Source organism: Ceratotherium simum, chromosome 17 (assembly GCF_057802395.1).
Source record: "Ceratotherium simum simum isolate JZ-2026a chromosome 17, ASM5780239v1, whole genome shotgun sequence".
Taxonomy (NCBI): domain Eukaryota; kingdom Metazoa; phylum Chordata; class Mammalia; order Perissodactyla; family Rhinocerotidae; genus Ceratotherium; species Ceratotherium simum.
Genome location: NC_141916.1, coordinates 2,897,254 through 2,923,391, shown reverse-complemented (window position 1 = coordinate 2,923,391; position 26,138 = coordinate 2,897,254). Strand labels below are relative to the sequence as shown.

Here is a 26,138-nt window from a genome sequence, read left to right as displayed (position 1 = left end):
TTACTTAACGCTTTCCAGGAATTGTTTAATCCAGGAAAGAAGAATGTCCAGTTCACTGATGGCTTTGTAGATCCCTTTGTTTCCAATCTGTAGATAAAGTAGAGATATATAAGTGGAAATCTTTCATATTTTAAAAAACAAAGTATTCAAAAACAAGGATTTGAAATACTTACACTATGAAATGTCCTTTTCATCCTGGTAATGGGTTTCATCTCTCTAGCTGAGGAGGCACAGGAAATCTAAGGAATCGATGGGAAATACAGACAATATCATTGAAGGGGCACTAATAATACCCACTCTTTTGTCCATTCAACAAGCCTCTACTGAGCAGGTACAGTGTGTGGGCACAGCTGTGCACGGGCAAAGAAATAACACATGATCCCTGTCCTCGTGGAACGTACAGCTTCATGGGGGAAGCAGATGATAAATAAGAAAACAAACAGAATATAAAAAGTTACAAATAACAATTAGAGCTGTGTTTGTAATGCACAAGACTCTTTGATGGGGATTTACAGGAATGACCTACTTTACATTGGGTGCCCAGGGAGGGCTCTTTTGGAGAATGACATTTAAATTAAGATCTGAAAAATGAGAAAGAGTCAGCTATGTGAGGAAGTGAAGAAAGGGAAGGGGAGTTTGGGGAAGATGCACAGGAAAGAATAAGTCAGGCAGAAGGAAAGGCATGCAAAGGCCCTGAGGCGGGAAAGACTTAATGCTTTCCAGAAACTGAAAGAAAGAAAGCGTGGCTGGAGCAATTGGGCAAGAGAGATGTGGGAAGCATGGGAGATGTGGGAATGACAAGAAAACATTTGCTTTTTGAAAAATCGCCCTGGCTGTTACATATACTGCATGGTATAATATTCAGGTGTCGCTTACCAGGAGAAAGCACCAGGATATTAATATTAGTTTCTAAATTAGGAGAAGGAGCAGGCTGATGTCTTGAGAAGACAGCTTGTAGCCTGGCCGGGGGGAACTGCCAGGTTCCTTTGAGGAGGTGAATTTTCAAACCTCTCTGAGCACAAGAATTTCTTAGGAGTCAAGTAGGAGGAAATTAACACCATCCTCTCTTCTCCCTCAAATTTCCATGGGGTTAATCAGACAAAAGGGAAGGGAAGAAAAAGGTGAAAATGTCTCATTTATCTATTTAGTTTTTACCCATAAAACCTTAGCGCAGGCATAGACCAAGGAGATTGTACAGGCCAATTCTTCTCAATTCACAGAAAAAGGAAACCAAGGCCCAGTGGTTAAGTCACTCGCCCACAGTGTCCCAGGGGGTCCTGTCCTAGTGACAAGATAGTGTCGGGAGCATCAATAAAGATGAGACTTAATGAAGTGGAAGCAGCCAAATGACAGCACCTATTAAAACAAATGAAATGTGCCAAAGTCAGCCAACAGGTCCCTTCAGGCCGGAACCCAGAGAGGAGACGCAGAGGAGGGGCAGCGTTCCGGCTCCTCTCCCATCAAGAGAAGATAACTGATGGATTGGACAGTGTCCTAAAGGCTGCTGCAGGGGCTCAGAGGTGGTGATGGTGTCCTGACTCTGCCCAGGTGGGGCTCCACCTCCAGGTGAGACCTGCACAGGAAGGAAAAGGGCTTTCCTGATGGGGCACACAGGAGCTGCAGACACAGAATTTTCCGGTTAGGGTGCAGTCTGCGGGGTTCACAGCACAGGGTTGGCCCTCTCTGTGATAAGAGCCCTGAATCAAGAAGAGGACATTTCAACCCCGACCATCCTTGAGGCCAAAATAACACGTGACAGATCGGGGCAGTGGTAGCGACATCAGCAAATACGGTCAGGAAGAACTCATTCGTTCAGTAAACAACGCTCATGAAGCGCCTACGCTGTGTCGGGCCGTCTGCCAGGCACTACGGACAGACTGATGAGCCAAACAGAGCTAGTGAGTAAGGTCGCTGTGGGAAAATCAGGAAAGTACCAAGTCAGCATCAGAGGGTGAAACTGAGCTGTCCCAGGACTCTCCTCGTTATCCCAAGTCCCCTTCAAGTGAAGACAGAAACACTAGAAGATAGTTAGGTAAAAATAATGGTAGTCAACACGTATTATGTCAGTATTACGTGTCAGGCACTGATCTGAAGGCTTTAATCATATTAACTCATTCAGCCCCACAACGACCCTATGAGATAGGCACTGTGGGTATCCCCGTTTTACAGATTAGGAAACAGAAGCACAGAAGTCCATTTCCGGTCTGTGTTCACACAGTTGGTAAGGGAAGAGCTGAGATCTGAACCCAAGTATTCTGACCTCAGAGTCTGTATTTTAAGCCATGCTATTATACTGTAAAAAACCAGCATAACTTGGAAAAGATATTCCAACTAAGGCAATCTTTTGTTGAAAACCTTCAAAATCCAGTTCCAAAGATTAACTCAAAGATTTCTGCACTGTATTACACAAGGGGAAATGTTGGAGATGGCTTTAAAAGACTAAGCTGATTGGCAAAGAGAGAGAGACAGAAGATTCGACCTGAAAATGGACAACGTGGTAATAAACAAAAGAAGAAATCGTGTGTGTGTGTGTGTGTGTGTGTGTGTGTGTGTGGTGTTTTCTTTGTTCATTTTTTTTTTTTCAGATTGGAACTACAAAAGGAAATTCTAGAAATACTAGTTCTAGTTCCAGCCAAGATAGTAACTATGGAAAGAATTTAGAGAAGTCTGCCCACTATTTTATAAATGGAGAGTTTGATTAGATGCTAAGTCCTTCTAGCTTGAAATATCTAATATAAAGTTAGTTGGCCCAAAGTGCCGTTGGAAGAAAAGGGACTTCATAAGGAGAATCAATACTTACCTAATTCCAAGGCACTATATCAAAGTTCTCAGGGATCAGTTACAAAGCGCAGAGGAAGACAGTCACATGGACGATATCAAAAACTCATGTGTTAGGATTTAAAGATTTAACACTGAGAGTGGGAGACCAAAGAAGCCAACCAAATCCTGGATGTTCCAGAAGTTAAAGATCATTGAGGCATTCCTGTGGACGCTGCCCTCTGCCCAGAGAACTTCGACCTGCATTACGGGAAGTACCAAACAAGCCTCTGACTTCACTCCATCAAAGGCACACGCTGCCCTAAGAGGAACAGGAGAGTAGAAAAGGAGAAAAACAAGCTTTGGCAAAAAACCAGAAACATTTAATAGTGCCACTGTTGTCACCAGAGCTCTGCTGGCCTATGGGACACTTTCTGGTACCTTGAGCTCCATTTACCATAAATGACCCTAGTAAAGATGTGACCCAGAAGGTTCTCATTTTCCCACTGTTGTAAATATGTCTACAGCCCCGGTAGGACAGCCAGATTTTACTGCCATAATTCAGACTGCTTTGCTTGGAAGGAGGAATTTATAAAAAATGATTTCCTTGACCTTATATTTCTGTACAGAGTTGCATGTGCTGAAAACAGAATGCTCAACAAGGTGTCAGCGGTTTCCTTGTAGGAATGGCTGATGATCTGAAAAATTCAACCAAAGCAGCTACAATCTAGACTGGAGGCAGTTTCTCAGTCAGCTGGAATCACTAGGGATCAGCTCAGAGAGAAGTGTGAGATAGTCACGGAATAACAAACCCAAGGCCACGGCCTAATCGCTCATCTTCAAGTCAATACATTTCTACTGCATGCTTACTATGCGCTAGGCATACATAGTGTCTCTGCCCACCCAGCATGGATTTATTCAATTTATAAAAGTGCCCGACATGATGAAAATTGCCTTGGGCACAAGTGATGGCTCACAATCTACTGAGACAGATAGTGCTGCAAACTTACAGTACTATGTGATCAATACTGTGATTTATTAAAAAAAAAAATCTGCTCTGGGAGGCAGAGCAGGAGCAATCGACTGTGGGATCCCAGAGGTCTCCAGAAGGAGAAAACAAGTGAAACAAGTGAGTTGCATCTTAAAGAGCTAGTAGGATGCAGCAGAAGGAGCAGGCAGGAGGGATGAGCAGACAGAGGAAGCACGATGCTCCAAGGCTGGAGAGAGCAGAGACGGTTTGAACACCCTTCGGGTGCCAGCGGAAACCGCCAGACTCCGTTATCTGCGGTGTGGCCCCAGCCTCCAGCCCCTCTGCAGCACAGCCCCGTTTGCTGCTTCACAGTGCCTGTCTCGGTCTGAGACTGGCTGAAACCAGCTGAAAGCATTTTCAAGGAGTTCTGTAAGGACAGAGATATTACCTGTCAATCTTTGTTGAATCCCCAGCACGTGGAATAGTGTTCAGCAAAGACTAGACTCTCAATAAGTTTTTGTTGAAGGAATGAATCAGTGAATGAAACGCAAGCACCAGCTATGGCTTCAGGGTCCAGGAAGCCCATTCGTTTAATAATAGTCTCAAGCATGTCCTAGGCATTCGTGAATGTTAAAGCTTTGTTTAAAACAATGGGATGAGCAAATAATGCAATCCTTAATTTGTATCCCCAATATCCTCACATGTTTGAAAAATCACACAAACTTGCCTTGTGTTTGACAGCTAAGTGAAAGTGGAAAATACATCTCCACTGATAACTGGGAGGAAATGAAATACGAGGGTCAGCGAGTGGGCAGCTTCGCAGAGCACCATCCCTCGGAGAGTCAACTGCTCATACTGTACCCTCACAAAAGAATGACCCCAGATCCTTTCTACAAAAAGAGTTCTATTACGTCCTGTTATGAACATATGCAGTATTCTCACAACCATTGGAGGAGCGTAAAACCTAAGATCTTATATATTTTATTTACCTCAGCATACAATTTCAGACTGGATTGTAACCATGTCTTTTTGTTTTATTTGGCTTTTTTTTTTTTAGTTGACCTTAATGGCTAAGGCAGTTCCTACTCTGGCCAAGGCCTTGGTTTCCTGAAGCTTTCTTTCCCCCAAAATAGATGGATAATGGATTAAAGATTAAATTAGTTTAATTTTATTGTGTGACAGCAGGTGTAGAGTTTTAAGAAAATCTTATTAACTTCTTGCAGTTTTTCATGTGAACTCTTACAAATATTATCTGAGGTACATTTAAAATAACCATTGAGAAAAGTATAACAGTGTAGCCTATTTTGAAAATAGATTTTTAAAAAATTTAAATGTCAGTTTGGTGAAAGTGTGGGCACCAAGACATCAACCCGAAACCGCTGAGACCAGAAAGGTTTAGAGGAAACTTTGAAAGAAAATTTTAAAATTAGCATTATTGGAAGAAAGCATGACTAGATTTGCAACCAAGGAGGTTGCATGAAAAGGAGGAATGAGTGACTGAACTATTAGCTGGCATCTCTCTTCAACACCAAATTCATGATCAGACACTTAATTTTAAAAAAAGACGGATAACCAATACCTGAGTAAACATATATCAGAAGAGTTTACAAAACATTGTCTTATTTTTCTATTCTCTACAACTAACAGTAGCACCTGATATAGATAAGTGTATATAATCTCACTTACCTACAATAAGCTTAGACCCTCGTAAAACATTTCTCCATGTTCCAACCGTAGAAAAAAACTAGAAAGAGTTTCTAAATACCTTAAATACAAAAAGATGCTAGGGTAGCATAACATTATTGCAGATTTTTTTTAATTTTCAGCATAATTATCATTCATCCGAATAAGTTCATGCACAGAGAGGTTAACTAGGCTTATTGTAGTGATCATTTCGCAATTGAGATAAATATGGAATCATTATGTTATACACCTGAAAATAATATAATGTTGTATGTCAATGATATCTCAATAAAAAAAAAAGAATGAGTCCATGCAATTTGGCACATGAAGTGATAGAGCTATGCCCCATAACTTTGACACAGAAATTATATATCATGAACCAAGGAATGGATTTGTCAGCAAAGAGATTGTAAAATGAAATTAGAAAACACATTTACCAAGAATAAATTATCTCTTTACCTTTAAATCAGAGTACTACTATAAACTATATACATTATGCAAGCTAACACTAACATTAGACACTTAAAGGTATTTGACTGTTAAGGGAACCACTCCTTTGAAAATTATTGACAAAATGTAATTGGAAGAAAATGAGTGTTCTGTGTATGGAAAGCAATAAGGAAAGACACTAACAATTTTGCAGAACTAGTGCATGCTGGGCATAACGATATGTTATCTCATTTAATTCTTCCAACAACCACAAGATGAGATTATTGGTATTGTTGAAGACAGGTTTTGGACTTTGCAGTTAATGAAAGAATAAAACAGGGTTGGTCACATTTCCTACTTCTAGTTTTATCAGTTAACCAATTGCAATTAAAAAAATTTGAAATTACAAGGACAAATAATTGGCAATGCTTCACAAGTAGCTAAGATAGTTGCAATTAATGATACAAATTACTTACCAAGCACACTATAAGAAATGGAGACACAAATATCCTATTTGCTGAGACTTATCAGACTTCAAAATTAATTACATACAATCAATATAAAGAAATTTATCTCTCTAATTACCAATTACTATTTAGGCTCTCAAAATGTTAATTAAAGTAGATGATGAAATCTTGAAAACTAATGGAATTTTTTTTTTCAGTTTCAACTTTGATCACTAACAATTAGGCAAATTATTTTATGAATTCAATTCAGCAACTGTAGGTTCCCTTTCAAGTCTGAAAGTATTTGAGTTCCATAAGAATCTTTCAAATGTCTTCTTACATACACATAAGTCAACTTTGCAAATACCATTTAGCCAAATACTGTGGCTAGCAAAGATTATAAAAATAAAGATGTTTACATGACCCATAACTTGTTTTCTTTGAACAATTATACCCAAATCAGACTAATTTTAAAATATAATATTTTATTAGGTGCTACAAAATGCATAGCACGTTACTGGAAACGATGAATGACATTCAAATACAGCGGCACGAGGATTCCAGATCTTGGGGTCTATCGTGATGATTACCATGGTGCTGTATCTGAAGAGGGGCTCAAGAAGATGCCAGTCTTAGCAGACCAGCAAAGAAACCCAAAAGGCAGATGGCTTATAGAAGTCAAGAAGCCTTCTCAAAAATAAAAATAATTTAAGTCCATGAGTTGATAATGAAATGAAGAGAAAATAACAACTCATTGATCACCTTGGAAGAATATTAGAAAATCAGCTCCTTATATTGAAAACTGGTAAATATGGAAAAAAGAATTAAGTACCACATTCCTTGTGTGGTAAGTTCTTCAGGACAGCCAAATAGTAAGGGGTAGTTTCTGTTTATAGAATTATCCCTGCTTATAAATAAAGAAGGTATAATGGAACTTTAAAAGCATCATTTTTCAATGCCTTATGAATTGATAGATCTGGACAATAATTATCAATGACTGCTAACATCATAAAAACAGAGGTCATATATTATGTGCCTCTTAATGAAAGTGTAACATTACCTGTGAAGTGATCTAGCCAAAACATCAAGCCTGAATCTGATCAAGTCTCTATATGTAATTACCAATGTATGGGAAATAAAGAAAAGAATATATTAAGTGAACCTATGAAAATGCAATCAGAAAATACAGACTATAAGAATTCCATAAGACAAATGACCCAATTTTTTTAACAAATAAATTGCAAGAAGAAGGAGGAGGAGGAAAAAAAGAGGAAGGGAAAGACAAATCACAGGGACTTGGGTAAAGTTCACAGAAATGTGTTGATTCAATAGAGGAGCAAAATTAGCACTAAGCAATGCTTCAGTCCTAACTGACAAAACTTAAAAACAAGATCTGAAAGAATCAAACTATTTTCAAGTAATTTAACTTTGTCCCAGAACAAAGTTCAAGAATATTTACAGAAATACGGAAAGTATCTAGGACCCAATAAGGTAAAATTTATATTGTCTGACTTTCAATCAAAAATTACCAGGCATGCTCACTGCTCTGCTAAAGCCAGTGGGCTTGCACAGTCCACACAGAGGACACCTTGGGCACCTGGCTGTGGTGCCCAGGGAGGCCTGTGTTTGTGGGCCCCTTGAAAATGAAACCATCAGGGAGACAGTTCTTGGCAGGTTGTCATCCCCAGGGCGTGGCACAGACAGAAGACCAAAACACACCCCAGTTTTCCTGTGAAAAAGGCCTGATTACTTGACCTGGAGCTTCAGCCTGAGGGGCAGGCTTCAGACTTACCACAAATCTATAGGCCTCAGAGGTGCTCTCAGGGAATGCAGGTCAGGAGATGCCATCTTTGCCCTCTCCCTTGACCTCACTACAGCTCGCTGGTACCTCCCCAAAAGGAACTTATACACCCGTCTGGAGCCCCAATTTTTGCAACTGTCACCAATGACACACCTTGTCTGGAGGCCAGCAGGGTTTAAGACTGTAGTCCCACAGAACTAAACATGTTTGCATATTTTAAAAAGCTGCTGCCTTAGAATCTGGCTTCCAATCAGCCTGAAACTAGGTGTTGACTGAGAGTCCTCCCTTTGGAACACTGACAGGTCTGAATACAACCTCAACAACCAGGACATATAAAAAATAAATCAGGCTGCTCAGATAGTCACAATTGTTCAAGAGCTAGGGCAAGGTTGAACAATGAGGTCCATCTCCTACACGAGGTCATTCCTTCAAGACTGAGAGAGAGAGCTGTTTCACTCAACACATAGAAACAACACAGAGAGTCAAGCAAAAAGAGGAAACAAAGGAATATGTTCCAAACGAAAGAACAAGATAAAAATCCAGGAAAAAACCTTAATGAAACAGAGGTAAGTAATTTACTTGATAAAGAGTTCAAAGTAATTGTCATAAAGATGCTCACTGAACTGAGAAGGATGGATGAACACAGTGAGAACTTCAACAAAGAGAAAGTATAAGACAGTACCAAACAGAAGTCACAGAGGAGAAGATGATACAATAACTGAACTGAAAAATACACTAGAGGGGCTCAACAGCAGACTAGATGAAGCAGAAGAAAGGATTAGTGATCTGGAAGACAGGGCAGTGGAACTCACCTAATGAGAGCAACAGAAAGAAAAAATAATTTTACAAAATGAAGATAGCTTAAGAGACCTATGCGACAACATCGAGCAGAACAACATTTACATTATAGGGGTCCCAAAAGGAGAAGAGAGAACAGGACAGGAATCTTATTTGAAGAAATAATGGCTGAAAACTTCCCTAACCTGGGGAAGGAAACAGACATCCAGATGCAGAGAGTTCCGAATAAGATGAACTCAAAGAGATCCACACCAAGATACATTATAATTAAAATGTCAAAGTTAAAGATAAAGAGAGAATCTTAAAAGCAATAAGAGAAAACCAACTTTTACATACAAGGGAACCCCCCATAAGACTATCAGTAGATTTTTCAGTAGAAACTTTGCAAGCGAGAAGAAAGTGGCATGATATATTTAAAATGCTGAAAGAAAAAAACTTCCAACCAAGAATATTCTACCTGGCAAGGTTATCATTTAAAGGAGACATCAAGAGTTTTCCAGGCAAGCAAAAACTAAAGGAGTTCATCGCCACTAAACTGGACTTACAAGAATGTTAAAGGGACTTCTTTAAGCTGAAAAGAAAGGGCACTAATTAGTAACAGGAATACATATGGAAGTACAAATCTCACTGCTAAAGGTAAACATATAGTAAAGGTACTGGATTAATCACTTACAAAACTAGTATGTAGATTAAAAGACAAAAGTAGTAAAAATAACTATAACCACAATAATTAGTTAAGGAAAAGGCAAAACAAAAGGTGTAAAATGTGACATCAAACACAAAAAACATGGGAAAGGGGGACATCAGTGTCATGGCAGAGTGAGCTTTCCTGTAAACTCTTCCCCAATAAGATACAACAAAAGGAACAGTCACAGACCAACAATGGAATCCTAGACAGCGAAAAGCAAGATTGGAAAGATCCACACTGCCACACATCTGAGAGTGGAATGTGCGGGGCCCCAGGAGGAAGTGGGGAGAGGTAAGGAGAACTCCTCTCCCTCCCCATCATATCAGCGATTTGCACGGCTCCCAGAGAGGGGGGAGGGGCGGCCCTCTGCAGGGAAACCATAGCTCTTCGGGCTGTCTCAGCCAGTGGGAAACTCCCACAGAGAGGACTCAGAACTGCTACAGGGGTACCATCAACATCTGAGCACCCCAGGAGAGCAGATAACGAGGAGCGAGCGAGAAGCCCCCCACTCCAGGGACCCAGAGGGCAAAAGAGAGAGCCCCCACCCCTGCATGCCAGACCCTGCAGCTCAGCCAACCAGACCAGACCAAGTGGACGGCAGATCACAGTGAACACCCAGGGCAGAGCACAGGGGGCTCAGATTACACAGCCCTTTACCCCCACATGGTGGTGGCGGGTGGAAATTGCAACCAGATATTTCTAGGATGAGGAAAAACAAAGCCAATACAGGAACCACAATGCAAAGGTACATGAAATCACCAGACCAGAAGGAAAATGGCAAGCACCCAGAAACCAACCCTGAAGACACAGAAATCCATAACCTAAATGACAGAGATTTCAAAATAGCTATCATAAAAAAAGTCAATGAAATACGAGACAACACAGACAAACAATTCAATGAGATTAGGAGTTTCTTCACAAAAGAGATTGAAATCATAAAGAAAAACCAATCCGTGGTGATGAAGATGAAGAGCACAATGGAGGAGATAAAGGAGAATCTGGAATCTTTAAAGAACAGAGCTGACAAAATGGAGGAAAGAATTAGCATTTTAGAGGATAGGAATACAGATATGCTTCAGAAGGAAGAGGAGAGAGAACTAAGACTAAAAAGAAATGAAGAAAGTCTCTGAGAAATATCTGACTCTATTGGGAAATGTAACATAAGAATTATAGGTATTCCTGTGGGAGAAGAGAGGGAAAGAGGAACAGAGAGCCTATTCAAGGAAATAATAGCTGAGAACTTCCCAAATCTGGGGAAGGAGCAGGAAATACCAGTAAGTGAAGCCAATAGGTCGTCTAAATACGTCAACAGGCAAAGGCCCACCCCACGACATATGGTGGTAAGGCTGGCTAAAGTCAATGACAAAGAAACAACATTAAGGGCAGCTAGTCAAAAACAAAAAATAACGTACAAAGGAACTCCCATCAGGCTCTCAGTGGATTTCTCAACAGAGACTTTACAGGCTAGGAGAGACTGGAATGATACATTCAAAATACTGAAAGACAAAAACTTTCAGCCAAGAATACTCTATCCAGCAAAAATATCCTTCAAATATGATGGAGAACTAGTAACTTTCCCAGATAAACAAAAGCTAAGGGAGTTCATGGCCACAAGACCCCCACTACAAGAAATACTCAAGAAGACCCTCAGGCTTGAAAAAAAAGAAGAGAAAGGGAATACAAAGCTTGGAGCAAGGAGAAAAATAGGTAGATAAACTCAGAAAAATAGTAGGTCTTTACCGGAATAGGTTAGCAACCACTTAAATACCAAAATCAAAGATCAAAGGAAGGAATTCACCCAAAATAAATTTAACCTCATCACTGTAAACACACACCCAAAACACAAGATAGAATAAGTTATAACAAGAACAACTTAGAAGGGGAAGAGGAAAAAGATTGAATTGACTTAGCATAAGGAAATAAGAGGCCATCAGATAATGGACTATCTCATACACAAAATTTTTTACACAAACCTCAAGGTAACCACTAAACAAATAATCAAACCAAAATCACATATGATAAACAAAGAGAAAACTAGAAGAGTCATAAAACAGAACAAGGAAACTGAACTGGCAGTCTGAAACACATGGGACAAGAAACAAAGGAAATGCAAAAGAACCAGAAAATAAATGACAAAACAGCAACATTAAGCCCTCATATATCAATAATTACCCTAAATGTAAATGGATTGAACTCTCCAATCAAAAGATACAGAGTGGCAGGATGGATTAAAAAGCAAGACCCAACAATATGCTGCCTCCAGGAAACATATCTCAGCTCTAAAGATAAGCACAGGCTCAGAGTGAAAGGATGGAAGACAATACTCCAAGCTAATGGCAAACAAAACAAAGCAGGTGTTGCCATACTCATATCAGACAAAGTAGACTTCAAGATAAAACAGGTTAAGAGAGACAAAGAAGGGAAATATATAATGATAAAAGGGACGCTCCACCAAGAAGACATATCAATTATAAATATATATGCATCCAACATAGGAGCACCAATGTACATAAAGCAACGATTAACAAACCTAAAAGGAGACATTAACAACAACACAATAATAGTAGGGGATCTTAATACCCCACTTACATCAATGGATAGATCATCCAGACAAAAAGTCAATAAAGAAACAGTGGACTTAAATGAAAAACTGGACAAGATGGACCTAGCAGACATATACAAAGCACTCAATCCAAAAACAGCTGACTACACATTCTTCTCAAGCATGCATGGAACATTCTCAAGGATAGACTATATGTTGGGAAACAAAGCAAGCCCCAATAAATTTAAGAAGATTGAAATCATAACAAGCATCTTTTTAGATCATAATGCTATGAAACTGGAAAACAACCACGAAAAAAAAACTGGGAAACTGACAAAGATGTGGAGATTAAACAACATGCTACTGAACAACCAATGGATCATTGATGAAATTAAAGGAGAAATCAAAAAATATCTGGGACTGGCCCCGTGGCTTAGTGGTTAAGTGCGTGCGCTCCACTGCTGGTGGCCCGGGTTCGGATCCCGGGCGCGCACCAATGCACCGCTTCTCCGGCCACGCTGAGGCCGCGTCCCACATACAGCAAGTAGAAGGATGTGCAACTACGACATACAACTATCTACTGGGGCTTTGGGGGACAAAAAGGAGGAGGATTGGCAATAGGTGTTAGCTCAAAGCCGGTCTTCCTCAGCAAAAAGGGAAGGATTAGCATGGATGTTAGCTCAGGGCTGATCTTCCTCACAAAAAAAAAAAAAAATCTGGAAACAAATGAAAATGAAAATATGCCATACCAAATCATATGGGATGCAGCAAAATCAGTCCTGAGAGGGAAACTCATAGCGATACAAGCCCACCTTAGCAAACAAGAAAAAGCCCAAATAAGCAACCTTAAATTACACCTAACAGAACTAGAAAAAGAAGAACAAACAAAGCCCAAAGTCAGCAGAAGGAAAGAAATAATAAAAATCAGAGCAGAAATAAATGAAATTGAGACCAAAAAAACAGTAGAAAGGATTAATGAAAAAAGAGCTTGTTCTTTGAGAAGATAAACAAAATTGACAAACCCTTAGCCAGACTTACTAAGAAAAACAGAGAGGGGCCGGCCCGGTGGCACAAGCGGTTGGGTGCATGCGCTCTGCTGCAGTGGCCCGGGATTCGCTGGTTCGGAGCCCGGGCGCGCACCGACGCACTGCTTGGCAGGCCATGCTGTGGCAGTGTCCCATGTAAAGTGGAGGAAGACGGGCACAGATGTTAGCCCAGGGCCAGTCTTCCTCAGCAAAAAAGGAGGAGGATTGGCAGATGTTAGCACAGGGCTGATCTCCTCACAAAACAAAAAAAGAGAAAAACCTCAAGTAAATAAAATTAGAAATGAAAGAGGAGAAATTACAACGGATACCACGGAAATATAAAGGATTATAAGAGAATACTATGAGAAACTATATGCCAACAAATTGGACAATCTAGAAGAAATGGATAAATTCTTAGACTGATACAACCTCCCAAAACTGAACCAAGAAGAAATGGAGAATCTGAATAGACAAATCACAAGTAAAGAGATTGAAATAGTCATCAAAAACCTCCCAAAAAATAAAAGTCCAGGACCAGATGGCTTCTCCAGTGAATTTTACCAAACATTCAAAGAAGATTTAATACCCATCCCTCTCAAACTATTCCATAAAATAGAGGAAGATGGAACACTTCCTAACTCATTCTACGAGGCCAACATCACCCTGATACCAAAGCCAGACAAAGACAATACAAAGAAGGAAAATTACAGGCCAATAGTGCTGATGAACATAGATGCAAAAATCCTCAACAAAATATTGGCAAACCGAATACAGCAATACATCAAAAAGATCATACATCATGATCAAGTGGAATTTATACTAGGGACACAGGGATGGTTCAACACCTGCAAATCAATCAACGTGATACACCACATCAAAAAACAAAGAATAAAAACCACATGGTCATCTCAATAGACACAGAGATGGCATTTGACAAGATACAACATCCATTTAATATAAAAACTCTCAACAAAATGGGTATAGAAGAAAGTATCTCAACATAATAAAGGCTATTTATGACAAACCCACAGCCAACATCATACTCAATGGGGAAAGACTGAAAGCCATTCCTCTGAGAACAGGAACAAGGCAGGGCTGCCCACTCTCACCACTCCTATTCAACATAGTACTGGAAATTTTGGCCAGAGCAATTAGGCAAGAAAAAGGAATAAAAGGAATCCAAATAGGCAATGAAGAAGTGAAACTCTCACTATTTGCAGATGACATGATTTTATATATAAAAAACCCTAAAGAGTCCATTGGGAAACTATCAGAAATAATCAACAACTACAGCAAAGTCGCAGGGTGCAAAATCAATCTACAAAAATCAGTTGCATTTCTGTATGCTAATAACGAACTAACAGAAAGAGAGCTCAAAAAGATAATACCATGTACAATTGCATCAAAAAGAATAAAATATCTAGGAATAAATCTTACCAAGGAGGTGAAAGACCTATACAATGAAAACTATAGGACGTTGTTGAAAGAAATTGATGATGACACAAAGAAATGGAAAGACATCCCATGCACATGGATTGGAAGAATAAACATAGTTAAAATGTCTATATTACCTAAAGCAATCTACAGATTCAATGCAATCCCAATCAGAAACCCAATGACATTCTTCACGGAAATAGAAAAAAGAATACTAAAATTCATATGGGGCAACAAAAGACCCCGAATAGCTAAAGCAATCCTAAGAAAAAAGAACAAAGCTGGAGGCATCACAATCCCTGACTTCAAAACATACTACAAAGCAATAGTAATCAAAACAGCATGGTACTGGTACAAAAACAGACACACAGATCAATGGAACAGAATTGAAAGCCCAGAAATAAAACCACACATATATGGACAGCTAATTTTCGACAAAGGAGCTAAGAACATGCAATGGAGAAAGGAAAGTCTCTTCAATAAATGGTGTTGGGAAAATCGGACAGCCACATGCGAAAGAATGAAAGTGGACCATCTGCTATCGCCATTCACCAAAATTAACTCAAAATGGATCAAAGACCTGAAGGTGAGACCTGAAACTATAAAACTCATAGAAGAAAATATAGGCAACACACTATTTGACATTGGTCATAAAGGAATCTTTTCAGATGACATGCCTACCCAGACTAGGGAAACTAAAGAAAATTAAGCAAGTGGGCCTTTATCAGATTAAAGAGCTTCTACAAGACAAATGAAACCAAAATCAAGATGAACAGACAACCCATCAGCTGGGATAAAATATTTGCAAAACATATATCTGACAAAGGGTTAATCTCCATAATATATAAAGAACTCACACAACTGAACAACAAAAAAACAAAAACCCGATCAAAAAATGGGCAAAGGAAATGAACAGACACTTCTCTAAATAAGATATACAGATGGCCAATAGGCACATGAAAAGATGTTCAACATCACTAATCATCAGGGAAATGCAAATCAAAATAACACTAAGATATCACCTCACCCCCGTTAGAATGGCTGTAATCACCAAGACAAAAAACAACAAATGTTGGAGAGGATGTGGAGAAACAGAAACCCTCATACACAGCTGGTGGGAATGCAAACTGGTGCAGCCTCTATGGAGAACGGTACAGAGATTCTTCAAAGAATTAATAATAGAAATACCCTATGATCCAGCTATCCCACTGCTGGGAATCTATCCAACGAACCTGAAATCAACAATCCGAAGAGGGTTATGCGCCCCTATGTTCGTTGCAGCATTATTCACTATAGCCAAGAAGTGGAAGCAACATAAGTGTCCCTTGACTGATGATTGGATCAAGAAGATGTGGTGTATATATACAATGGAATACTACTCGGCCATAAAAAAAGACAAAATTGTCCCATTTGCAACAACACGGATGGGCCTGGAGGGTATTATGTTAAATGAAATAAGCCAGAAAGAGAAAGACAAACACTGTATGATCTCACTCATATGTGGAATATAAACCAACACATGGACAGATAAAACTGTATTGTGGTTAGCAGGGGCAATGGGGTAAGGGGTGGGCACAAAGGGTGAAGGGAGAGATATATATGGTGATGGACAAATGAAAATGTACAACCCAAAATTTCACAATGTTATAAACTATTAAAACATCAGTAAAAAAAAATGGAAAAAGAAAAAAAAACATGGGAGGGGGAAGTAAAAACATAGAGTTTTAGAATGTGTTCAAGCTTAACTTGCTATCAACTCAAAATAGACTGTTGTATATATAGGCTGTTATATGTGAGCCTCATGGCAACACAAAGCAAAAACCTATAGTAGACATACGAAAGATAATGAGAAAGGAATCTAAGCATAACACTGAAGAAAGTCATCAAACCACAAAGGAAGAGAGCAACAGAAAAAGAAAGGAACAGATAAACTACAAAACAGCCTGAAAATAATTAACAAAATGGCAATAAGTATACACCTACCAATAATTACTTTAAATGTAAATGGACTAAATGCTCCAATCAAAAGACATATGATGGCTGAATAGAAAAAAAAGAAGACCTATATACATGCTGCCCACAAGAGATTGGAAACCAAAAGAAAGCTGGGGTAGCTATACTTATATCAGACAAAATAGACTTTAAAAGAAAGACTGTAATAAGAGACAAAGAAGGGCATTACATAATGATAAAGAGGTCAATCCAACAAGAAGATATAACATTTGTAGATATTTATGCACCCAACATAGAAGCACCTAAATATATAAAGCAAATATTAATAGACCTAAGGGGAGAAATTGACAGCAATACAATAATAGTAAGGGATGTTAATACCCCACTTACATCAATGGATAGATCATCCAGAGAGAAAATCAATAAATGGATGTTTTGACACCAAAAGCAAAGGCAACAAAAGCCAAAATAAACAAGTGGAACTACATCAAACTAAAAAGTTTCTGCACAGTAAAGCAAACCATCAACAAAATGAAAAGACAACATACTGAATGGGAGAAAATATTTGCAAATAATATATCTGATAAAGGGTTAATATCCAAAATATATAAAGGACTCATACAACTCAATAACAAAAAATCAAACAATCCAACTAAAAAATGGAAAAAGGATCTGAATAGACATTTTTCCAAAGAAGACATACAGACGGCCAACAGGTACATGAAAAGATGCTCAACATCACTAATCATCAGGGAAATGCAAATCAAAACCACAATGATATATGACCTCACACTGGTCAGAATGACTATTATCAAAAAGAAGAAACAACAAGTGTTCACAAGAATGTAGAGAAAAGGGAACTTTCATCTACTATTGGTGGGAATGTATATTGGTGCAGCCACTATGGAAAACAATACGGAGGTTCCTCAAAAAATTTAAAATAGAACTGCTATCCAGCAATTCCAATTCTGGGTATTTATCCAAAGAAATTGAAAACACTAATTCAAAAATATATATGCACTCCTATGAAGCAAAAATGCTTCGCTGGTAAATTATACCAAACATTTAAGGGAAAAAAAGACAGATTTTACACAAATTCTTCCAGAAAATTGAAGAGAGAGTACTTTCCATCTTGATGAGACCAGCATTATGCTAATACCAAAATGAGACAAATACATTACAAGTAAAGAAAACTACAGACTAACATCCCTCATAAATGAAGATCCAAAAATTTTTAGCAAAATTTTAACAAGTTGAACCTAACAATGTATGATAGGGATAATGCATTATTACTAAATAGAGTGTATCTCAGAAATGCTAAGCTGGCTTAACTTTGAAAACCCATCAATGTAATTTGTATCAATTGTCTAAAAAGTAAAAATCATATGATTATCTCAACAGATGCAAAAAGGCATTGACCTAAATGTGAAACCTAAAACTAGAAAGCTTCTAGATGAAAATATAGTAAAAATTCTTTGAGACCTTCTGTTAAGTAAAAATTTCTTAAATGTGGCACAAAAAGCATGATCCATTGAACCAAAAAAATGATAAATTGGACATCATCAAAATTTAAAATGTCTTCTCTTCAAAGACACTACTAAGATAATGAAAATATGCCATAGACTGGGAGAAAATATTTGCAAATCATTTATCTGATAAAGGACTTGTATCCAGAATATATTTTAAAACACACTTACTTAAAACTCGGTAAGAAAACAATCAACTCAATTTTTAAAAATGGGCAAAATATTTGGACATTTCACCGAAGAAGATATATAGATGATAAATAGGCAAATCAAGAGACGCTCACCCCCATTAATGATTGGAGAAATGCAAACTGAAAACACAATATGATACCACTACTCTCCCACTACTTGGGCTAGCATTTTTAAACATTGACCACACCAAGTGATAGCAAGGATATTGGGCAGCACTAATGGTGGAAATATAAAATGACACAACCATATTGGAAAACAGTTTGACCATTTCCGACAAAATTAAACATACACCTAAACTGTGATCCAGCCATTCCACTCCTAGGTGTTTATCCAAGAGATGAAAATACCTGTCCTAACAAAGACTTATATACGAATATTCATAGCAGCTTTATTTGTGATACCCAAAAACTGGAAAAAAATAATATCCATCAATAGGTGAATAAATAAATAAATTTTGGTATACCATTACAATGGAATACTACTTGGCAAACAAAAAGGAATGAATTATTGATGCACTCAACAACATGAATGAATCTCAAGATAATTACTCTGTCTGGAAGAAGCCAGACGTAAAAGAATATAACACATGTAATACCATTTACATTAAATGCTAGAAAATGCAAACAAATCTATAGTGACAGAAAGCAGATCAGTGGTTCCCTAGGGATGGAGGGACAGGGACAGAGAGGCAGGAAGTTACCAAGGGGCACAAAGAAACTTTTGGGGGTGATGGGTATGTTCACTGTCTTAATTGTGGTGGTGGTTTCACAAGTGTATACATATGTCAAAACTACCAAATTATAGACTTTAAATATGTTCAGTTAATTGTTGATTATATCTCAATAAATCTGTTAATAAATGCATCATAAATATTAAGCATACATGAAATATATATGAAGAGCACACATCCTACTCATGATTACACTTATGCACAGACTCCTCAAACTTTTAGCAGGTCTAAAGCAACTTACTAACCTTCCTCCAGGCTTTCTCCTTCTGCACTCTCAGTGAATGACACCACCACCAGCCAGCGCCCCCAGTAGAAAGCTTGGGGTCATCCCAGGCTCTGCTATCTTCCTCAGACTCTCCTCACCCTTCCCAACGACACCAGTGTGCCACCACTTTAGTTCGGGCACGTGATTCCTCCCCTTATTGCCTCGAGTCTCATCCCCACCTACACCCCTCTGCACTCACCAAAGAGGTCTCTCTAAAGCATAGAATATTTCGTCATGCCGTGCCTCTCCATGGCTTCCCATTTTCTTCAGGATACAATCCACACTCCTTAGCCAGCTTTACCAGGCCTTTCATAACCTGGCCCCTATCAGCATCTTCTGGCTAAAATCCAAACAACCAGCCTGCTCCTCACATTCCCCAAGCCACTTTACATTCACAATTACATGCAGCTTCCTGAATATAGGATGGTGTTTCACACCACCAAGCCTTTATTCAAGCTTCTCCCTGGCCATTCCTGCCCCTTATTCCCCGGAAGTTAAACTCAATCATGACCTCCTTCAATAACACTCTTTCGAATCTTTCCCCAAATACACCCCAAGTCCCAGAGCAGACAGAACTAACAACTTCCTCCTTTGTGCTTCCACAGTGACTTCGTCAGACAGAAAACAGCCTTCCCATGTGTCGCTGCTCATGATCCTTTGAACTTCTTTGTTTACAGCTCTCCCAATAAGAGCATAGGCCCTGGAGAGCGGGAACCAAACCACACTGGCCTTTCTGACCCAACTCCAGCACAGGGCCTGGAACACAGAGAAGCAGCCCAGGCCGCTATAAGCAAATTTGTAGAAAGTCAATTTACAAAATTTACTTGTTTCTTTTAACCATGTAGTTTCAGTTGATTGGGTTTTCATTTGTCTTTATAACACCATTTTAAGGAAAGTTCAATTTTCCTCTGCCTCAGTCCCCTTCTTATTCATGAGAAGAATACATTCATAAGAAGAAATCATTCACTGACTGCACAAATGAACAGAACCACCCTGTACCATTGTGCAGATCGTGGCACATGAGTGCCCAGTGTAAGGGAGTGTTCCCTTCACTGTACCATGCTCACACAAGGCTATATCCTTTTCCTAGTTTGCACAAAAGTATCCTAGAAGGTGAGCATGGCCCTGGCCACAAATAATATACTAATGAAAAGTTCTTGAGTAATTATGACAGAGACTGCTAGCTTTTGGCCAAAATCTATTTCCTTTTCTTCCTAGCCATCAGCTAGACTACATTTCCCAGGATTCCTTGCAGTTCCTGTGGCCATGTGACTAGTTCTTGCCAATGGAATATGAGGAGAATGACAGGTGTCCTGTTGAGAGCAAGGCTTATAAGAAGCTGATATGTCTTCTTCCTGCTCTCTTCCCCTTCACCTGCTGAATGCAAAAGGCCTACAGAATGGCAGCGCTGCCACGTGGAAGGGGCCTGGATCCCTGAGTCATAATGAGGAAGAAAGTGATCTCGTCCAGAAAAATCCCTACTGAAATTTTACATGAGTAAGAAATAAAGTTCTAAAATGGGAAGCTGCTAAAATTTGTGGAAGGATTTGTTACAACACTTAGTGTTTCTCTAACACTGAAACTGGTACATATACTTGAATGTGTCTTGACTTTGGAGAATTCTTACACATGCATTCTTCCCATGCATAAGAATATATTAATGTTAAATAGATTCATAAGAAATCTGCATGTTCAAAAACATATTCATTTCTTATGATTCTTTTCTATTCCCCTGGTCTCCCTTCTCTCTGCTACTCAGTCTCCAATTCCAAAGGTAGGAATGCAGAACTGAGACAAATTAGAATATTCCTTAAAACAAAGGAATTCTTTCATATGAAGATAAAATAAAAGCCAGTCAATTAAAACCAAATAAATAAAAGAAACAATAGATTCAAAAAGTTGGTAATTTGGAGAATTGACTATTTAGCAAGTTGACTTAGAACAGGTACATGGAATATTCTGAATATACATTTGGGGAAAGGAAACGTAGGGGGAGGGAGGAAGCAAGAAGTAAAGAATGAAAGAGGGGAAGAAAAACCCTTGGTCCCAGCCACGTAATGGCTACCCATCAAGTGTAAACCCATAAACTCTCAAAATGTGGATAATTATTTATTTCCTTGCCTTCGTCGCACAGTAATAAGTGGCACAAAGTTACCTGGAAAAGAATAAGTAAAGGGTAAAAACAGGACTATTAATTTGCCATGGACATCTTAATTTTGTATCTGAATTCAGAACTAAGAAATCAAAAGCCTAGAAATGTTCAACAGTTGGTTGGTGATATTAACGTCAAAACAGCTGCGCCATTATCTACAGCCAGTAATCTTAAGGTTCCACGTGAACTGCAAAATGGAGAGAGAGATTGATCGTCTCCAGCTGACGGCATGTGATCCACTGTCTAATTCCTGGTTGGATAGACGTAGTTTTTAAGTTCTTTCTCTGATGACACAAAACAAAGTCCACCAAGGATAACTCAGATATAACTCAGGTTATACTCCCAAGCTAATGAGATTTGGTCATACAATACTTCAGTATTCCATCACTGAGACTGAAATAATTCCCCAACCCAAATGGTCCTAATAATACCAAGGAAGTGCACTGTCAATTTTACAGGAGGAATTTAGTACTTTGCTCTTGATAAGTGAAAAATTCCACCTAGTTCAATATCTAATCAATGAATTCACCCAGAGTCAAATCCTATTTGGTAAAATAGGGCAGATTATGATATGAAAAACTGTATTATCATAAATTAAAATATCTTGGCATCTTTAGCAGGGTAATCTTTTTTTAACAATTCTGGACAACACTTAACAAAGTGTCAACAGAAATAAAACATTCACATGGAACCATAACATTTAAAAATACCATTACAAGGTAACAATTTATAAAGAGCTATAGTAATCCTTACTACTATCTTCAATGTATTAAAATACAAAATAAATAATTGTTGGATTCTCTAAATTTTATAGAGCAATCTATATCACATATTTTGCTTTTTTTGTTTTTCCAAGTTTTGAGGAAAAATGTCATTTTCAGAAGAGCACTCACTAAGGCTTTACTGTTGGCATAATTTCAAATCTCAAGTAAGTGCACACCTTAGCAAACGGACTAAATGCCAAAATTCTGCATGTAAGTCAACTGCTTTGAACTCAGACAGCATTTAACTCTGGAAACAACATCACAAATGCAGTGTTCATTTTTTAATCAACCCCTCGAAATCCTGTGTAGCCTATATCATCACACTACCCTGAGCAGTAGTCTAGAGTTCTGGGTCCTGGAAACAGGGGTTGGGCCATTTCCCCTTGTTTCCAGATCCTGAAAGAAGCCTTGGGCTAGTTTTGAAATATGTCGAGGTTCTGTGGAAGTAGAACCCACAGATCCCGGGCCCCTCTCAAAGCCCTCCCTCCTCGAAACCTTTCCTGCTCCATGCCTGCTCTGAATCCCCAGAGCGTTGCTGGAACTGTTGCTATAGCACTTCTCTCTTCCTCCTCTTGTTATAATTGTTTGTGAAGTAACCTTGCCCTCCCCTTCTTTCCCCCTAGAATCCTCCTACCAACACACACATACACACAAACACACACACACACACACACACAGTAAAACTCTTAGAGGGCAAGGTCTGTGTTTTCCTCATTTTCTCCGTAACAGCCCCAATAGCAAGGGAAATACAGCAAGTGTAATTATTTTCTAAATACAGGCTGTTTATTTATTGACTAGATTTAGTGCCCATTTTTATTAAGAAATTATCGCGTTGAAGTTAATGTTGCCTACTTCATATTTTATAACTTCTCTCTGCTAAACCCTGCCCCAACCACTAATTTAGAATTCCACCTATAGCAGATGCTCAGTAAATTTAAGACACCAATTTCTGTTACCAAAAATATAAAGTTATGCTTGGCCAGAAGATTAAACGCAAGGCAAGCACGTATTTCCCTAAAGCATTGTCTGCGAAGGCTCCCCAGAGCTCAGGCTGGTCCTCTGACTTTCTTTTCCCAGAGGCGGCTGGTACACCCCACAGCATGTGAGACACAGGGACCGAAGCGAACCGTGGTCAGCCTCAGGAGGGAGACGGTGAGAAGGAAAGCCTGGGGGAGGGTGATCGGGTGCTGTGCTCGTATTTGGTCGGAAGGGGGAGCCAGCCACCGTGGAAAGCCGCCACGACCAGCAACATGTGTCACCTGGCTCCCATCTGCCATGTGGCCCAGAAAGAAGCATCACTCCTAACATACTGAGGTCCCGTTAGGAAAAGACTTCTCCGAAAACAAATCGAGGAAAACCAGAGTCCCTAGACAGTTCTATGCTTTCTAGAACTTTCATCTAGAACATTGCTTGGATCTGGTTACAGCTGTCATTATGCGTTTTCTGGCTGTTTGAACCAAGGAAACTGAATCAATGGTAAAAACAGACGTGGCTTTGGGGGTTCCAGGTGTCTGGATACTCTGTACGGTGTCGGGCAAGGATGTCCTCCGGTGCCTCACCATCATTAACAAGCTTCATCTAGAATAACATTAAATTAAACCTGATGGCTAATGCCTGGACAGCACCCACAGAGAGGAACCAAGGTCTCTAGCAGAAAGAGAAACAGAAAGTAATTTAAAAAAAAAAAAAAAAAAAAGGCTGACGAGGATCCTGTCTCCAGATACTGACAGAGAGAAGGTTGCTGTCCCTGGAGGATGCCAGTGTCCCACTCTCTCCCCCAACATCAAGTCCTTCATGGGTTGTTCGCCTCCCCTTCAACTCTTCAGTGGGGAAACTCACTGGGTAGTAATGACCTAACCAGCTGGGGGCAAAGTGAAATATAAAGTTATATAACAACTCAACTCTAATTTAAGAGACCTTAGTACTGTTCACTGTCTATTTTAATAAGATGACCTCATAGATCAAGGATAGAATAAGCCAGGGAAGTGACGATCTTTCCATTATTCCAGGTGAGGGAATGGGCCCGGAGCATTCTCTCTGTGTTCTGCAAAGTACCAGTTTGTCGTTTTTATCGTTGTTGTTGCTTTAATGGAATAGGAGTGTTTCTCAAAAACCGTGCAAACCAAGTCCCAATCAAGGACACAACTTTAACACAAACTAACCAAAGAAAAAGACTGTGTAAGTTTGTTGACATTTATTACCTAACTGACCGACTCACCCTCATAAAAAGCCTCTGTACTATGGACTGGAATTTGAGTTATTGAGCACTCCACAGACCACAGAAAAAAGAAAGACGTCCTAACTCTTAAAAAACAAAAATCCACCTCCAGCCATCCAGCCCTGAAGCCTCAATGAGCACGACACTGGAAGGTGGGGAGCTCACTTCCAGCTGGCGCCCCCAGGACGGCAGTCATCAGCACTGCCCGCCTGGGCACCGGTGAGAGGCGCACCCGCTGGAGGCGGGACAAAGCATGCTTGCCACCCAGACGAGGTCTCCCCACAGAGGAAGTGCACCTACTATTGCACAGACCCTGGATTGGCTGACTGTGGGTTATGTTTGTTTTTTATGTTTGTTTTGGGGGTTTTTCTGCACTTGTCTTTATTACTATGAATGTTTTTATAGAAATGTGGTCGCTTTTACCTTCTTGATTAATTCCCCATTGCTTATGGTGACTGTGACCATACTGCAGCATCAAATAATTTAGGTACCAAAGATTTATATACCCCCCTTTTTTAAGTTTTAACTGAGACTATGCCTTAAAAAAGGTATAACTATAAAAAATTAGATAAATAAATAAGAAAAAGGCAATCTAAAATCTCTCAATATGAGAGAAAAAGCAAGAAAGGAAGGAAGGAGGGAGGGAGAGGAGGAGGGAGGGAGGGAGGGAGGAAGGAAGGAGGGAGGGAGGGAGGGAGGGAAGGAGGGAAGGAAGGAAGGAAGGAAGGAAGGAAGGAAGGAAGGAAGGAAGGAAGGAAGGAAGGCAGGCGAGAGATAGAAAATAATACCAGCCTAGACTAGTGCTTGGCACATAGTTGGTGCTTAAGAAATATTTACTAAATGAGTGAATTAATTACTTGGGAATCATATAAAGAGGGCATGATAAAAAATAACTATTTGTTGAGGAGCATTCCATGTTATTTTACCTTTCTTCAGTATGTTTTGTGTGTTATTCCTTAAGAAATAATAAACAGTGTCATTATAAGTGATGCTGCTTCCCTGGTGATGCACTCTCCCTCTGGATCACAAGCCAACAATGAGAAGCCCCTGTTACTCACCCTTCAGTGTGGAGACGGCTTCCTACAGCAGTTTTCTAGATAGGTTTCTAGGATCAAACTCACCGTATGTGCTGTGCATACTTACACAGCGGCTCCATTTCTGCCTGAGGCTATGGAAGTCTTCCACAAAGTGCATTTCCTTGCAAACTTGTAGTTGGAGTTGACCAAAAACATCTTCCATGAAGAAGGACAGAAGCTGTTCTTGGAATCTGCAGTTTTTCTATAAATATAAGATAAAAGAAGTTGCATAAGGTAAACCATGAATAGCTTTTGTAAAATGCCACAGAAACATACCCCTGGTTATTACTTAATGACCATCTGGAAAAATTAAAACACAAGGAAGAAAGCTTCAAACAAGTAGAAATGTGAAAAAGAAAAAGACCCTCTGGCTTACCATAAATAGCTTTTTTGTATTCTTTTTTAATAATCGTATATTTTTTATGCGGTCTTCCTACAATAAAACAAAGAGAAATAAGCTTTATCCAGAATTGCAAATGTCCTTTAGGTCATCATTCTAAGCAGAGCCTAATACTTACTGGAATTGTTCCTTTGAACCATGCCGCCTTGACATAGAGTGTGTCAACAGCTTGGGACAGTGTTCCTCTTGGGTAACAGCTTTTGGAGAAGGAAGCTTGCTTATCCTTGGCAATGGCAAGAGACAGAGTGACAAAGAGCAACCCAGACCTCAAAGTGCAGTTCACCCGCAT

The 26,138-nt window shown here is 39.3% G+C and overlaps 1 protein-coding gene across 1 annotated transcript; it reads right to left on the bottom strand.

Moving 5' to 3' along the window:
- Window positions 1–26,138, bottom strand: IL26 (interleukin 26). The gene is made up of 5 exons (XM_004429382.2): window positions 25,968–26,138; window positions 25,826–25,882; window positions 25,517–25,651; window positions 174–239; window positions 1–87 (listed from the first exon to the last, which is right to left on the bottom strand). The coding sequence occupies exons 1-5, from the start codon at window positions 26,136–26,138 to the stop codon at window positions 1–3; spliced, it is 516 nt and encodes a 171-aa protein (XP_004429439.1).